The sequence below is a fragment of the Triplophysa dalaica genome, chromosome 2 (assembly GCF_015846415.1).
Source record: "Triplophysa dalaica isolate WHDGS20190420 chromosome 2, ASM1584641v1, whole genome shotgun sequence".
Taxonomy (NCBI): domain Eukaryota; kingdom Metazoa; phylum Chordata; class Actinopteri; order Cypriniformes; family Nemacheilidae; genus Triplophysa; species Triplophysa dalaica.
In genome coordinates, this window is record NC_079543.1 from 1,176,165 (window position 1) to 1,191,072 (window position 14,908).

General features: G+C 37.1%; 2 protein-coding genes and 1 pseudogene across 3 annotated transcripts; 1 reads left to right on the top strand and 2 right to left on the bottom strand.

The window, feature by feature from the left end:
* Nucleotides 1–781: 781 nt before the first annotated feature.
* Nucleotides 782–3,447, bottom strand: LOC130435558 (zinc finger protein 501-like). The gene is made up of 3 exons (XM_056766268.1): nt 3,274–3,447; nt 2,841–3,144; nt 782–2,662 (listed from the first exon to the last, which is right to left on the bottom strand). The coding sequence occupies exons 1-3, from the start codon at nt 3,430–3,432 to the stop codon at nt 1,656–1,658; spliced, it is 1,470 nt and encodes a 489-aa protein (XP_056622246.1). The 5' UTR covers nt 3,433–3,447; the 3' UTR covers nt 782–1,655.
* A 1,927-nt stretch (nt 3,448–5,374) lies between these two features.
* Nucleotides 5,375–10,423, top strand: LOC130435566 (zinc finger protein 501-like; annotated as a pseudogene).
* Nucleotides 5,963–14,392, bottom strand: LOC130437673 (zinc finger protein 501-like). 2 transcript variants are annotated; one of them, XM_056769141.1, is made up of 3 exons: nt 13,990–14,392; nt 12,816–13,847; nt 5,963–6,227 (listed from the first exon to the last, which is right to left on the bottom strand). In XM_056769141.1, the coding sequence occupies exons 1-2, from the start codon at nt 14,246–14,248 to the stop codon at nt 12,835–12,837; spliced, it is 1,272 nt and encodes a 423-aa protein (XP_056625119.1). In that variant the 5' UTR covers nt 14,249–14,392; the 3' UTR covers nt 5,963–6,227; nt 12,816–12,834. The 2 variants fall into 2 exon arrangements, with proteins under 2 accessions (XP_056625119.1, XP_056625110.1); XM_056769132.1 differs by lacking the exon at nt 5,963–6,227 and adding an exon at nt 10,586–11,677.
* Between the last annotated feature and the right edge of the window lie 516 nt (nt 14,393–14,908).

Sequence of the window (14,908 nt, forward strand, 5' to 3'; positions counted from 1 at the left end):
GAATAATTTCAGTTTTTGAGCTGTACTGAAGACTAACTGAATCTATTTTAAATAATATAATTTCTATTTTAACCTGAATAAATGACAAAAAATGTTTTTTTTAATTCAGCCAGGGAATGTCAATTTTTGACAGATGCACTAATGTTTGAATCAGAATGAATGCTTGTCCTGTTCTTGACCACCACTACAGCCATCAACATAATTATATTCCAATACACACACATTGTTGATGTGTCCATCCAGCACACGTTAGCAAGACGTGCTGTGGAGAAACATCCGATGAATGTCTTTAAAAATCAGTTTTTCGTACCTTTTAAATCATATACATCTTATAGACATCTATATGAGATCTGACATTAAATGTCTCACTGATGTATTGCAGAAAAAGCAAACGTTCAAAAAATACATCTTGCAGATGTAAATGCAAACATCATGTGGACGTCTCTCAGATCCATGTGCGAATATACAGTATCGCACATGTATGTCTGTAAGATGACTACTTCACGAAAACGGTTTTATTCTAAATTATAAACATACTGCTGACATCTTCAAGATGTCGTTATGACCTCTACCAGCAGACGTCTCACAGACGTATCGCAAATGATCAGACAACAAATAAATATGTCTAATAGATGTAACTGCAGACATCAAATTTGTTTATGATTTAGAATGTAAAACTTCTCTTTCCAAGATGTTAAGCAGACATCTTATAGACGTGCCTGCGCTGGCTGGGACTGATTTACGAATGTCAGATGAACACATATCAGACATTACACAACAGTCAAAAACGACACAATTTAACTTTATTTGTAAATACAAAATTCCAATTCCTTACAAATTCTATAAACATTCTACCAGCTAAAAAAATCAAACACAACATTATGAATCTCACTTACATATATACATGTTGGAATTAGCAGGAGTATAACACAAACCACATGAGCTGTATACTCCTGAATATCAACACATCTACAGATTGGCAGCACTGCCATAAGAACCTATTATTTATGGATATACTACTAAATAAATAACAAAAACTCCACTATATAATATCTTTAAGGACACTTTTGTCGAAACACAGTCTGTCTTCTCAAGTACTTTACAGATAAATCATCAGCATTCTTATGTGCATGTTTTGAAGATTGGCTTTGGATAAATCTAAATCCGTGTAGCATTCATGTGTATTCAGTAGACACAAACGCTTCGACTGTATTGAAAAACAATGTTGAAATCACACAATTCTTACGTTTTCATTTAAACATTATGGCTTGTATTGTTGATCCAGCGTGGTGGAGATACAGGCTAAACTACCAAAACTAACCATGTGAAACTGAGAGCTTAGTTAAAGCAGATTAATGATCAGGCCCCAAACCAATCCACTTTCTAAACCTGTATGAGTTTCTATCTTCTGAAGAACAAAAATGAAGATCATTTGAAGAATGTTGATAATCATACAACACTAAACCCCATTGACGTCTATTGTCTGTACACAAAACCACCGAGACACATTTCTCGAAATATCTCACATACAGATTTATACTAAAACGAGAGACAATTATAGATTTGTGGGTGATCCATCTCTTTTAAACTGATATTGACCACAACACCCGCAGAACGAGAACTTTGACTGTTTTAAACAGAGCGAGACGCTACGATTATTTTCCTGCAGTTTGTTCTTCAGCATGTTTCTTCTGATGAGTCTGAAAACTTCCTAAATAAGCAAATCTCTCTGCACAGATGGAGCAGTGATAAGGTTTCTCTCCAGTGTGAACTCTCTCATGGGTCTTTAAAACATCTGATCGAGCAAACGTCTTGTCACACTGAGAACATTTGAAGGGTCTTTCACCAGAATGAATTCTCTGGTGCTTAAGTAGGGTAGTATGTTGTGTGAATCTCTTCCCACAAACACTGCAGTGATGAGGTTTCTCTCCAGTGTGAATTCTCAAATGAACTCTGAAATGAGATGGATCAGTAAAACTCTTTCCACAGTGAGAGCAGAGGTAAGGCTTCTCTCCAGTGTGAATTCTCTCATGAGATGTCAGATGAGCTATCTGACGAAACCGTTTATCACAGTGTGAACACTGATAGAGTTTCTCCCCAGCATGTATTTTTTGGTGTATTGTGAGAGCAATTGGCTGCTTGAAACTTTTTCCACATTCACTGCATTGAAACCTTCTCTCATCACTGTGCACAAGCACATGGGTCTTCAGACCGTATACATCGGTGAACCTTTTCTCACAGTGAGGACACGTATGGGGTTTTTCTCCTGTGTGAATTCTCTTATGAGTAAAAAGATAAGCTTTTGTGCTGAAATATTTGTCACATTCACTGCAGTGGAAAGGTTTTTCTCCAGTGTGTTTCCTCATGTGAGCGTTCAGACTAGAAGTGGAGCAATAATTCTTCCCACACTGCTGACAGTGAAAGTGTTTCTTGTCTCTGTGCTCTTGTGAATGAAGTTTCTTCTCTTGTAAGGTAGGAAAGCTGATGTCACATCTCGTGCAGGTGAAGAGTTTCTGTTCTGTGTGTTTTCTCTCATGTGTCTCTAAACGTCTCTGTGAACTGAATGTCTTTCCACAGGTGATGCAGGAAAGAGTTTGTGCTGTCAGTCGCTGTTTTGATGTAGAGGCCGTTTCTCCATCACCACATGAATCACCGCTCTCATCTGAAACAAACACAACAGCGTTAAGAAGAAGCTCCAGCACATCTGAAACTACATCAGTGTCGACTAAGAATGAGAAACCTTTTTAGTATGTTTGTGACTCAAGGGATGTAAAATCCCTTTTTATGAAACAAGAACTGACATGACAGTGAAATATTGTGACAAAACAGAATAAACATACCTGAAGGAATAAAATCATCATCATCATCCTCATTTTCTGCGGGTGTTTGTGTTTTGATCTCCATCAGTTTCCTGCAGTCCATCAGTGTGACAGAACACATGTTCAGTGGTCTGGTGTTCAGGATCTGCTGTTCTCCAGCGTTACAGACAGAATCCAGAGACTCTGTGGAGGTTTGATCAGTAGATTCATCCTGATTCAAGGTGTGATTACTGTCACACACAGTGTCCTGAGCGTCTGTGGGGTTTGTGTCAGTATAACAGAGTAAAGTGAGGCTGAGCTCTGAGTCCTGTGTGTGTCTGGACTTCTGTTCAGAGAGGAAATATATTGAGATAAAGATATAAACTATGACAGTGAGATTAAAAACATTATTAAAATACAAACATTTAAAATCAGTGTGAGTGATTGAGGTAAATGATGTTGAATGTGTCCAAACCTCTGTGTTGAGTTCATCTCCTCTTGTCCTCAGCTTTTCCTCCAGTAACTTCACCTCTTTCTTCAGCTGACAGATTTCTGTGATGAAATCATCAATATCCAGCATGGACAGATCAGTTCCCACTGATTTACAGCACATCTGTGACGTCATCTTCAACATATCAACACACACACACACACACACACACACACAGACAACACTGTGTTTAAAACACTAAAGAGAGAAAATCAAAGTGATGTAAACACGCAGCGCTTGATGTTTGTCTTTCTTTCTTTCTTTAGTGGGTTTATCGGCGGACTGAAGAGCTGCAGAGCGACTCCTGCTGGACTGGAGAGACAAGACGGATCATAACAGTCATTACATATTGGTACAAAATTATGGCATATGTAACTGAATGATTTTTATACTTTCTAAAGTTCTGTACAGGCAATGTTTTATTTCAATACAAATAGCCCAGAGAAACTTCCCAACAACCACTCTGGCACGTTGTAAACATTATTAAATCCAATTATACACATCATTTTTCTGTTATTTTTTATTATTCAGTCATATAAAACTTGTATATAAAAATAACACAGTTTAAAATATAATAAGACTACACAAGATATTTTTACGTCTTCAAGTAAGAGCAATGACTTCAATACGGAGCATTTAAAGATTTTTAAATGACAGATTGTTTTTTGTATACTTTTTTGTGTTATCACTCGATATCGACTCCGTTTGGTCACGTGGTCACGGACGTCATTGCGAGTGTCGTAACTCTGTGTTTCAACGGCTCCGGGCAGAGCTATTGGAAAAACATAGATGAAGAGCGTCAGACGCCTCACCATAGAGAGCGTCAGACGCCACCAGAGCCATCAATAGAGAGAGTTCTGACAACGGAAGTCCAAAACGCTGGAGCGTCACGTGATTCATGGAGCCTTCAGATAGTTCCAGGATCTTATGTTTTCTCTTTAAATGCTTTTTTTTAATTTTCTTTTTCTTTAATTGGCTTTCTTCTTTAAGTGGGTTAGAAGTTTACCTTAGTTGGTCTGTTGGCACAGCTCCATGCGCATCTAGTAACTTTAGGAACTATTGAAAAACTGTTCCAATGGAGTCAACGTAGAAGACGCGACTCTATCAATGGCTCTGGCCTGCAGTAGTGTATAGAAATACACCATTTATTGTATTTTCATACATAAACCAAGATTAAAATTTTAAGCAATGAAATGTCTTATTCTTCAGATTGAGTTTGACATTATAACACTTTTTACCCTGTCCATTTCCCCCCATATAATATAATATTTAAAATATGTATATAACAAAATGATACAGGAGACCAGTGTGCGTTTCTATGGGATTTATTAACGACGTTATTTGAAGTGTCCACATCTGAAACAATATAGGATTCTAATAGAAAAAGAACCCCAACTGTGTTTGCTGGGTACAGTGATACAATTTATCACAAAATGTATGAAATAAACATCCTGTCTCCAGTCCAGCAGGAGTCGCTCTGCAGCTCTTCAGTCCGCCGATAAACCCACTAAAGAAAGAAAGAAAGACAAACATCAATCGCTATTTGTTTGTTGTTTGAAAGAGACAGGACTGATTTATATAATATTATAATAATAATAGTTTTTTTTTATCCGAGGAATGCCAATCCTTGGTATACTCCCCTCTACTATAGGTGGCGGTAATGCGCCTAAATAGTAAGTTGCAACCGCCATTAAAGAGAAGAAGAAGAACATCATCAATCGCTACGTGTTTTCATCTCTTAGATTTTCTCTTTTTAGTGCTTTATTTACGGTGGATGAAACGTTTTCTTGCTGTTTTGTGTTGGACGCTTTGAGTCATTCACAGTTAAAGAACAAACGAGAAGAAATGTGAGAATATCTCGTTTAAATAATCTGCGTCCGATCCAGTGACTGAATGTGTGTAAAGAAAGTGTTGATCAGATCTATGATACTGCTCAGTGACGCCACAACACATGAAACTTATTAAAAACTTTAATATTATGGGAGAGAACCAAAGTTAAAGAGGGAACAGTTGTGTGTAGATTCATTTATAATCATGTATTAAAATAATGTTTTGAGTTTGTCATTTTTGTGTTTAGATGTTAGCGATGACGTCACAGATGTGCTGTAAATCAGTGGGAACTGATCTGTCCATGCTGGATATTGATGATTTCATCACAGAAATCTGTCAGCTGAAGAAAGAGGTGAAGTTACTGGAGGAAAAGCTGAGGACAAGAGGAGATGAACTCAACACAGAGGTTTGGACACATTCAACATCATTTACCTCAATCACTCACACTGTTTTTAAATGTTTGTATTTTAATAATGTTTTTAATCTCACTGTCATAGTTTATATCTTTATCTCAATATATTTCCTCTCTGAATAGAAGTCCAGACACACACAGGACTCAGAGCTCAGCCTCACTTTACTCTGTTATACTGACACAAACCCCACAGACGCTCAGGACACTGTGTGTGACAGTAATCACACCTTGAATCAGGATGAATCTACTGATCAAACCTCCACAGAGTCTCTGGATTCTGTCTGTAACGCTGGAGAACAGCAGATCCTGAACACCATACCACTGAAGAAGTGTTCTGTCAAACTGGTACAGATAAAAACGGATCTTACAGAACATCTCACTGATGAAGATGAGAATCACTGTAATGACGATGATGACGATGAAGATTTCATTCCTTCGGGTATGTTTCTTCTATTGTTTTTTTCACTGTATTTAACTGTCATGTCAGTTACTGTTTCATAAAAGCTGTGCTGACGTCTCAAATGCACTAAAAAGGTTTCTCATTCTTAGTCGACACTGATGTAGTTTCATATATGCTGGAGCTTCTTCTTAACGCAGTTGTGTTTGTTTCAGATGCGAGCGGTGATTCATGTGGTGATGGAGAAACGGCCTCTACATCAAAACAGCGACTGACAGCACAAACTCTTTCCTGCATCACCTGTGGAAAGACATTCAGTTCACAGGGACGTTTAGAGACACATGAGAGAAAACACACAGAACAGAAACTCTTCACCTGCAGGAGATGTGACATCAGCTTTCCTACCTTACAAGAGAAGAAACTTCATTCACAAGAGCACAGAGACAAGAAACACTTTCACTGTCAGCAGTGTGGGAAGAATTGCGTCTCCACTACTAAGCTAAAGATTCACATGAGGACTCACACTGGAGAAAAACCTTTCACTGCAGTGAATGTGACAAATATTTCAGCAGCAAACAATATCTTTTTACTCATCAGAGAATTCACACGGGAGAAAAACCATACGAGTGTCCTCACTGTGAGAAGAGATTTGGCGATGGGTCTAGTTTAAACATGCATGTGCGTCTGCACACTAATGAGAGACGGTATCACTGCAGTGAATGTGACAAATATTTCAGCACCAAAGCAAATCTTGTTACTCATCAGAGAATTCACACGGGAGAAAAACCCCACAAGTGTCCTCACTGTGACAAGAGATTCAACCACAAACCTCATATGAAGGAACACATGCGTTTACACACCAATGAGAAACCGTTTCAGTGCAGTGAATGTGGAAAAACCTTTAGACAGTCGCATGGTCTGAAGGTACACCAGAGAACTCACTCTGAGGAGAAACTCTATCAGTGTTCACACTGTGATAAACGCTTCCGTGAGAAATTTCATCTGATACGTCATGAGAGAATTCACACTGGAGAGAAACCTTACCTCTGCTCTCACTGTGGAAAGAGGTTTTCTACACCAACTTCTTTCAGCTTCCATGAGAGAATTCACACTGGAGAGAAACTTCATCCCTGCAATGTTTGTGGGAAGAGATTTGCTCACCGTTCCTATCTAGCGACACATCAGAGACTTCACACAGGTGAAAGACCCTTCAAATGTTCTCAGTGTGACAAGACATTCAATCAAGCAGTTTTCTTGAAAACACATGAGAGAGTTCACACTGGAGAGAAACCTTATCACTGCTCGGTCTGCGGCCAGAGATTCGCTCAGTTAGGATGCTTTCGAGCTCACGAAAAGAAACACGCAAAAGAACAAACTGCAGGAAAATCCTCATAGGTTTCTGTAGCTCAATGTGAAGATAATGTTATTACAGTCGGCTTGTTGTGTGATGAAGACAATCTGTGCTGTACACACGATTTACAGATGTGAGGATGAGCGATTGTTAGCGGGTTTGAGTTTTTTATCACAAGTTCTTTTTCTTTAGACTTGATCCAGAATACATGAAGATTTTGTAATTATAAAAAGTGATTTTTGTTTATAGGGATCATTATTGAATCAGTGTGTGATTCATTTTAGTTGATTTGTAAATTATGTTTAATTGCCAAAATTGCAATTTCTGTCGACCAATAAACACACTCAACACTTTAACTTCTGAGATTTAAGACAACTGAGTTTCTGCTAACTTTGAGAATTTATTGATTTTATTTAATCATCTAGGAACACAATATACTCACAACTTTTCTCAGATTTTTCTGAGAGATGATGAATTCCTGACTCAAGAGAACAGACATACATTTGTTTTCATCTTTTAATATCATCATTCTTTTTTTGTATATTCTTTCTAATTATTAATTGGTTATATATTTGATTCATTTCCTTCTACCTAGTAATTCTATTCCATGTGACTTTTCTTAATGCTGTTTAATCTTATGTTTGATGCTGTATATTTATTGTCTAGTAGTTTATTGACCAGTGGTCTCAACATTCTCAAGGTTCTTAACGAGACATGAATGTTGTGATGCAGATGGTATAAGAACACCTGTTGAATATGTTTCTACTCGGACAAAGAAACGCAGCGTATATCATTTAATAAACTTTGCTCAGTTTATTCTCTCAACGTCTCTCGCCTGCCGATTTTCCCGTTCATCTCTCTATCCGTCTTGTGGTTAATCAGAAGTGTTAAGTCACAACAGAGTTGATATTTTGAGTACATATCCTGACAGAGAGAGGTCTAATGAACCTGGGCCCAAATCCTTAGATCTTTAAGATCAAGAACTCATTTCCATAGTTGGATCAATAGGTCAAAGAATGATTTTCCAAAGAAAATTCTTTACCTTATTTAGAATGATTTCACATAAAGAAACAACAGTAACGTAACCTAAGACGTATTGCAGATGAGCAAACTATGTCTTGCGAATGCAGCTATCAAATAGACGTAAGTCAGATGGAGTGAGCTATCAGGGTAATGAAAGGTTCAATTATTATTATAAGATGGTGACATTTTTTAGCTGGGAACGTTCTTAAAACATAACAAAAACTAGACATTTTGAATGTTTTTAAAACGTTTTCAAAAAGATGAAAAACCTCTAAGGAACGTTCTTATAACAAACTTCTGCTAGCTGGGAAGTCTCTGGTTCACGCGCCTTTGAGAGAAGCTGGAAGCTAGACATCAATGTTAATAGCGCTGTCAATATGGATATTTCTCTTAAACAAACACATGGATTCGCTTCAGAACACCTTTGTTAAGACCACAGAGCCGTGTCGAGCCGTTCTTTGATCAATGGATGCTTTTTTTATAGCTTCAAAGAATCAACACCCGTTCACTCTCATTCTACCATTTGGAAGCATAATGATACGTGGTATTATTACTCTGACTGGATTCTTCTTCCAGAAGAAAACCATATTCACTTATGACACCTTGATGCTGAGTAAAACATACAAGAAAAACAGGATCTCAATACAGTGATTTTTTTACCTGATTTTTCACATGAAACACCTGCCAAATGTCTCCCCCGTTACCACACATTCTATTTCCTTTCTTATTGTTTAGAATTAATAGTAAATGTAAGATTGACATTTTCTAAGGGCTTAAATGACACATACGTTACCCCGCAACTGTATTTCAATAAAGTATTAGTTAACAAGTGTTGTTATCTAAAACAACATATGTTGAGTAGTATAAAAACAACAGGGTGGACAGAGGTAAATGGTTGAACAGTAACAAGAGTGACATCAGCCATACTTCTATGGTGAACAATAGGGTAGCACACAGTCACCTCAGAGGAATATTTTTAACATGTTTACTAACAATATTTCTCAAGATTACAAAAATGATTTTTTCCTCTGTAAATAAATAAAACAGAGAGGACATGTTGTGCTTTACCACATCAGTGATCTATTCTGAAATGTTGAAGAAAAAGTAGATAAAAGAATGATACTTACTCTTGTAGATGAGTTACCTTCAAAATTGGATGCTTCTTCCTGAGATTAATGTGAGTAGAGGAGCAAAACAGAAGCCATTTTCTCACCAACCTTATTTTGTTTTCTAACCAACCTTAAGTATTTGTCTAATTTCTGTTTAATTTGTGTAACTGTTGTGTATTGTATGTGGTTGCAAATGAACTTTTCACAGTTGATGATATAGTAAATAATTCTTTCATATAAATGTCCACTCTCATATACTGTATTTGTTATACTGTAGTAATGGGTTAAAATAAAATATTTATGCAACACTTTCATGACATGACACTGAAATTCCCGAAATCGTAAATAAGCAAAATACCTTTGTGCTAATCCAATCTAATCCAATCTAATCTAATCTAATCTAATCTAATCTAATCTAATCTAATCTAATCTAATCTAATGTAAATGTTATGGTTTGTACACAGTCATTTGTAACACAAAGATGCAGTTTAATGTAATATAAGTGCTACAATTATTACGTAATTTTAAAAGGTCCCATTTAGAAGAGTTTCCTACAATGTTTCAAACACAAAGCACCTTTTGCCGAAGACCACAGAGGTGCTGTTTGTGATCAAACTCTAGCAGTAAGAACTCAGACTCAGATGTGCAGTGAAACTCTTTCCACAAGCTCTGCATTGATAAGGTATTTCTCCAATGTGAACTACCGGCCTGCATTGGTTTTTAGACATGATTTTAGGTGTGACTGGTTTAAGGTATAATAAAGCTATATATATAAATATAGAATATGTTTTATAGTAGGTAATTATGGTATTTTAATGGAAACCATAAGAGTTTCTGCAAAGGTTTTCTATTGTTTTTTCTGTAGTTATGGCAATGACAGTAATTATGATGAATCATACTTAATATTGGTTATAGACATATTTAATATAGATTTGATGCCTTTTTATAGGCACATTTTCCTCCAATGCATGTATGAAATATTTAGTTTAATAAAGACAAATAGTGTTAGATCACACCGTTAGTATATATCTATATCTATCTATACCAGGGGTGGGCAATCCTGGTCCTGGAGGGCCGCAGCTCTGCAGAGTTTTGTTCCAACCCTCATCAAAAACACCTGATCTGTCTAATCAAGACCTTCACGATCAGTGTTTCCCAATCCTGCTCCTTGGGCTCCACGTCCAGAATGTTTTACATGTGTCTCTAAATAAAACACCTGATTCAACTCATCGCTCTACTGACAGAATGTTTAAAATGTTTCTCTACTGAACAAACTAACAAGCTGATGATTGAATCAGGTGTTTCACAGACACTTAAAACTATGTGGAGTAGGATTTACTTGATTTGTGATTTACTCAATTTTCACTCAGAAATGAGAGTTCATTTTGAAGGATCTGTCATGTAAAAGTTAAACACAGTTATCTGAAGCTTTCAGGTTAAGTTTATTTAGAAATTTGATAGTAAACATCCACCATCAGAAACCACCATGACTAAGATCAGTGTTTGTTTTTCTTGTGCTCGTGAAACTGTAGAAGTGCAGTTGGTGTGTTAATAAATAAGCTTTATAGGGTTCCAGAGATTCATGAGCTCTTTAAGTAGAGATCTTTTTAAATGATTGTTTGAAGCACAACACTTGAACATAGTTAATCATTCTGCATAACTTTTGTATGCAATATATGAAAGCATCTTTGAGGCAAAAGACATGAAGAATCAGTTTATGAAACTCAACATTGGTGACAATCAACAAAATAAAACTTCATGTAGCAATACATGCTGGGTAACATCAAAGTACAAACTCATTCCTGACTCCCAGCATGCATTGCAGTTGATCTGTTTATTTGAATTAGTTTGATGATTGTCACCAATGTTGATGTCTGAATAGGTCAGAAAATGTTGCAAAAAATATGTATGTAAAAATTGTGCTTGTCAATCATACTCATTATTTTCCAAGTAAATCCTACTCCGCATGTTTTCAGTGTATATAAAACACCTGTTTCAGCTCACCAGTGTGTTCATTGATATTTCAAACATTCTTCAGGTAGACTGATGAGTTAAATCAGGTGTTTTATATAGAGAGACACATCTAAAACATTCTGGGAGTCGTGCCCTGAGGATCAGGATTTGGAAACACTGATCCTGAAGCTCTTGATTATCTGGGTCATGTGTGTTGGTGCTGGTTGGAGCTAAACTCTGCAGAGCTGAGGCCCTCCAGGACCAGGATTGCCCACCCCTGATCTATACAGTGATTAGCAAATTCTTTAGCCCACCTGTTATAAAAAAAAGAGAACACACAGTTTAGGAAACTGAAAAAAACGTTTTGAAACTAAAAATGTTATTTTTACTATAGGCAAAAACAAACTATACAAACAACTGCGCTTTGCCACAGCCTCTAATGTGAATCCGTTAAATCCTCAATTTGTGCAAATTTGTAAATCTGATCTTTGATTTGGCCAATCCTTCAGTTCCACCACTATAGATTTATATAGTTTTTTCCTGGAATAATTTTTCCATTGTAACACGATTTACCAGTTTAACATCTCTACATCAGACATTATGATCAGATTAAGGTAAATTACACAAATAAAGTTAACCAGGGTTTAACATAAAACAACCACAGTAACCAATGACATCATAGAGCAGGGTTACTCAAATCTTACCCTGGAGGTCCGGAGCACTGCAGAGTTTTGCTCCAGCCCTGATCAAACACACCTGAGCAAGCTAATCAAGTTGTTCAGTATCACTAGAAAATCACAGGTATGCAAGTTTGATCAGGGTTGGAGCTAAACTCTGCAGTGCTCCGGACCTCCAGGGTAAGATTTGAATAACCCTGTCATAGAGGATATAAAGCAGATATTTATTGACCAAAAAGTAAAAGATTAATTTAAATCTAACATACTGTGAGTGCTGTGTTCACATCGAAAATTCCAAGCAGTGCACTCAAGCATATAAAGTGTGGAACCATAAAGGAATCCATTTGGGACGATACTACACTTCAAGAGATCCTACACTAGATGTTAAAGTGTAATAATGAGAGAACTCACACTAGAGTGAGTATAGTATAGTATATAGCATACATATAGTATAGTTTGCTATTTGGGGAACAGCTTCAGTCTCATCCAGTAACTGTATGTAGCTCATTGTTGAATTGGGAATTAGAGATGAATGCATTGCGTCATTTCAAAATTAACATTCGTTTAGTTTCTCCTCATTGATTTGCAATAGTTTAGCGATTTTCTGTTCAATAACGTACAGACATGAGAAGAAGTATCCAATTGAATGATTTACGAAAGATATGACACTTCTAACACACCATGATGTTTGTTAATGAATCCTGAGGTTTATGATCAGGTGTAACACAAGAATATAATTTACTAGTAGTGTATAGTTTTGCGGTTTGAGACAAACCTTGAGCCTTGTAGAGATTCTAAAATGAATCCAGTACAGTTTGTTCTTCAGCATGTTTCTTCTGATGAGTCTGTAAACTTCCTAACTGAGTGAATCTCTCTCCACAGATGGAGCAGTGATAAGGTTTCTCTCCAGTGTGAACTCTCTCATGGGTTCTCAAGACATCTGATCGAGCAAACGTCTTGTCACACTGAGAACATTTGAAGGGTTTTTCTCCTGTATGAGTTCTCTGGTGTGACACTAAATGGTGGCGTCGACTGAATCTCTTCCCACAAACACTGCAGAGATGAGGTTTCTCTCCAGTGTGAATTATTTGATGAACTCTGAAATGACGTGGATCAGAAAAGCTCTTTCCACAGTGAGAGCAGAGGTAAGGTTTCTCTCCAGTGTGAGTTCTCTCATGAGTTATTAGAAGAGAATTATCACAGAAACTTTTATCACAGTGTGAACACTGATAGAGTTTCTCATCAGAGTGTGTTCTTTGGTGTCTCTGTAAAGAATTTGACTGTCTAAAGGTTTTTCCACATTCACTGCACTGATACGGACTCTCATTGGTGTGGACACGCAAATGTGTCCTCAAATTGTGTTTGTGGTTGAATCTCTTCTCACAGTGAGGACACGCATACGGTTTTTCTCCCGTGTGATTTCTCTGATGAAGAACAAGATTTCCTTTGGTGCCGAAACACTTGTCACATTCACTGCAGTGGAAAGGTTTTTCTCCAGTGTGAATCCTCATGTGACGTATCAGACTAAAAGACGAGACAAAACTGTTCCCACACAGCTGACAGTGAAAGTGTTTCTTGTCTCTGTGCTCTTGTGAATGAAGTTTCTTCTCTTGTAAGGTAGGAAAGCTGATGTCACATCTGGTGCAGGTGAAGAGTTTCTGTTCGGTGTGTTTTCTCTCATGTGTCTCTAAACGTCTCTGTGAACTGAATGTCTTTCCACAGGTGATGCAGGAAAGAGTTTGTGCTGTCAGTCGCTGTTTTGATGTAGAGGCCGTTTCTCCATCACCACATGAATCACCGCTCTCATCTGAAACAAACACAACAGCGTTAAGAAGAAGCTACAGCACATCTGAACAACATCATACAAAAAAACTTTTTGTGAAACAGCAAGACAATGATAGTAAAATAAAAAAATAACAAAAAATCACGAAGAAGAAGAAGAAACATACCCGAAGGAATAAAATCCTCACAACCATCAGTCTGTTCTTCATCTGATGTTTCTTCTGTTTTTATATCCAGGTTCTCGCCATTCTTCAGTGGATTCTCATCTTCATCAGTCTGTTCTTCCTTTACTCTTTTAATATCCATCAGTTTGACAGAACAAATCTTCAGTGGTACCGTGTCCTGTGTTTGTCTAGAGCACATCACATCCGCCTGTGACGTCATCGTCAACATCAGAACACAAAACAAATCATCAATATCCAGCATGGACAGATCGGTTCACACTGATTTACAGCACATCTGTGACGTCATCGTTAACATCTTAACACACACACACACAACACACACACAACACTGTGTTTAAAACACTAAAGAGAGAAAATCAAAGTGATGTAAACACGCAGCGCTTGATGTTTGTCTTTCTTTCTTTCTTTAGTGGGTTTATCGGCGGACTGAAGAGCTGCAGAGCGACTCCTGCTGGACTGGAAACAAAACAACAGTCATCACTCAACACAGATGGGCAGTATTTAAAATACAAAATACTATTTTGAATCCTGTAATGCAGGGAGCTGCTATGTTGATATCAGCATACATTGCTTTAATGAAGTTTTATTTTGTTGATTGTCACCATTGTTGAGATTCTTACACTTATTGTTGATGTATTTGTGATTAAATTAAGGAGATTTATCTGTAATGACATCTCCAAATACTGTAAGACCAGAAGACATCTCCCACACAACCCAAATCATCTATAGTACCATCCAATAATACAATCAGACCTTCTCTTGACTTTATTCGCTAAAACTATTATGCTTCAAACACCCAATGAGTCAGTTATCACAGTTATTGCAATACGCACGTATGCGACAATTTTAAGATTTCTCAGCCCTAAAACGAATTTATGAGAGGAGAAGCATTCTGTATGAA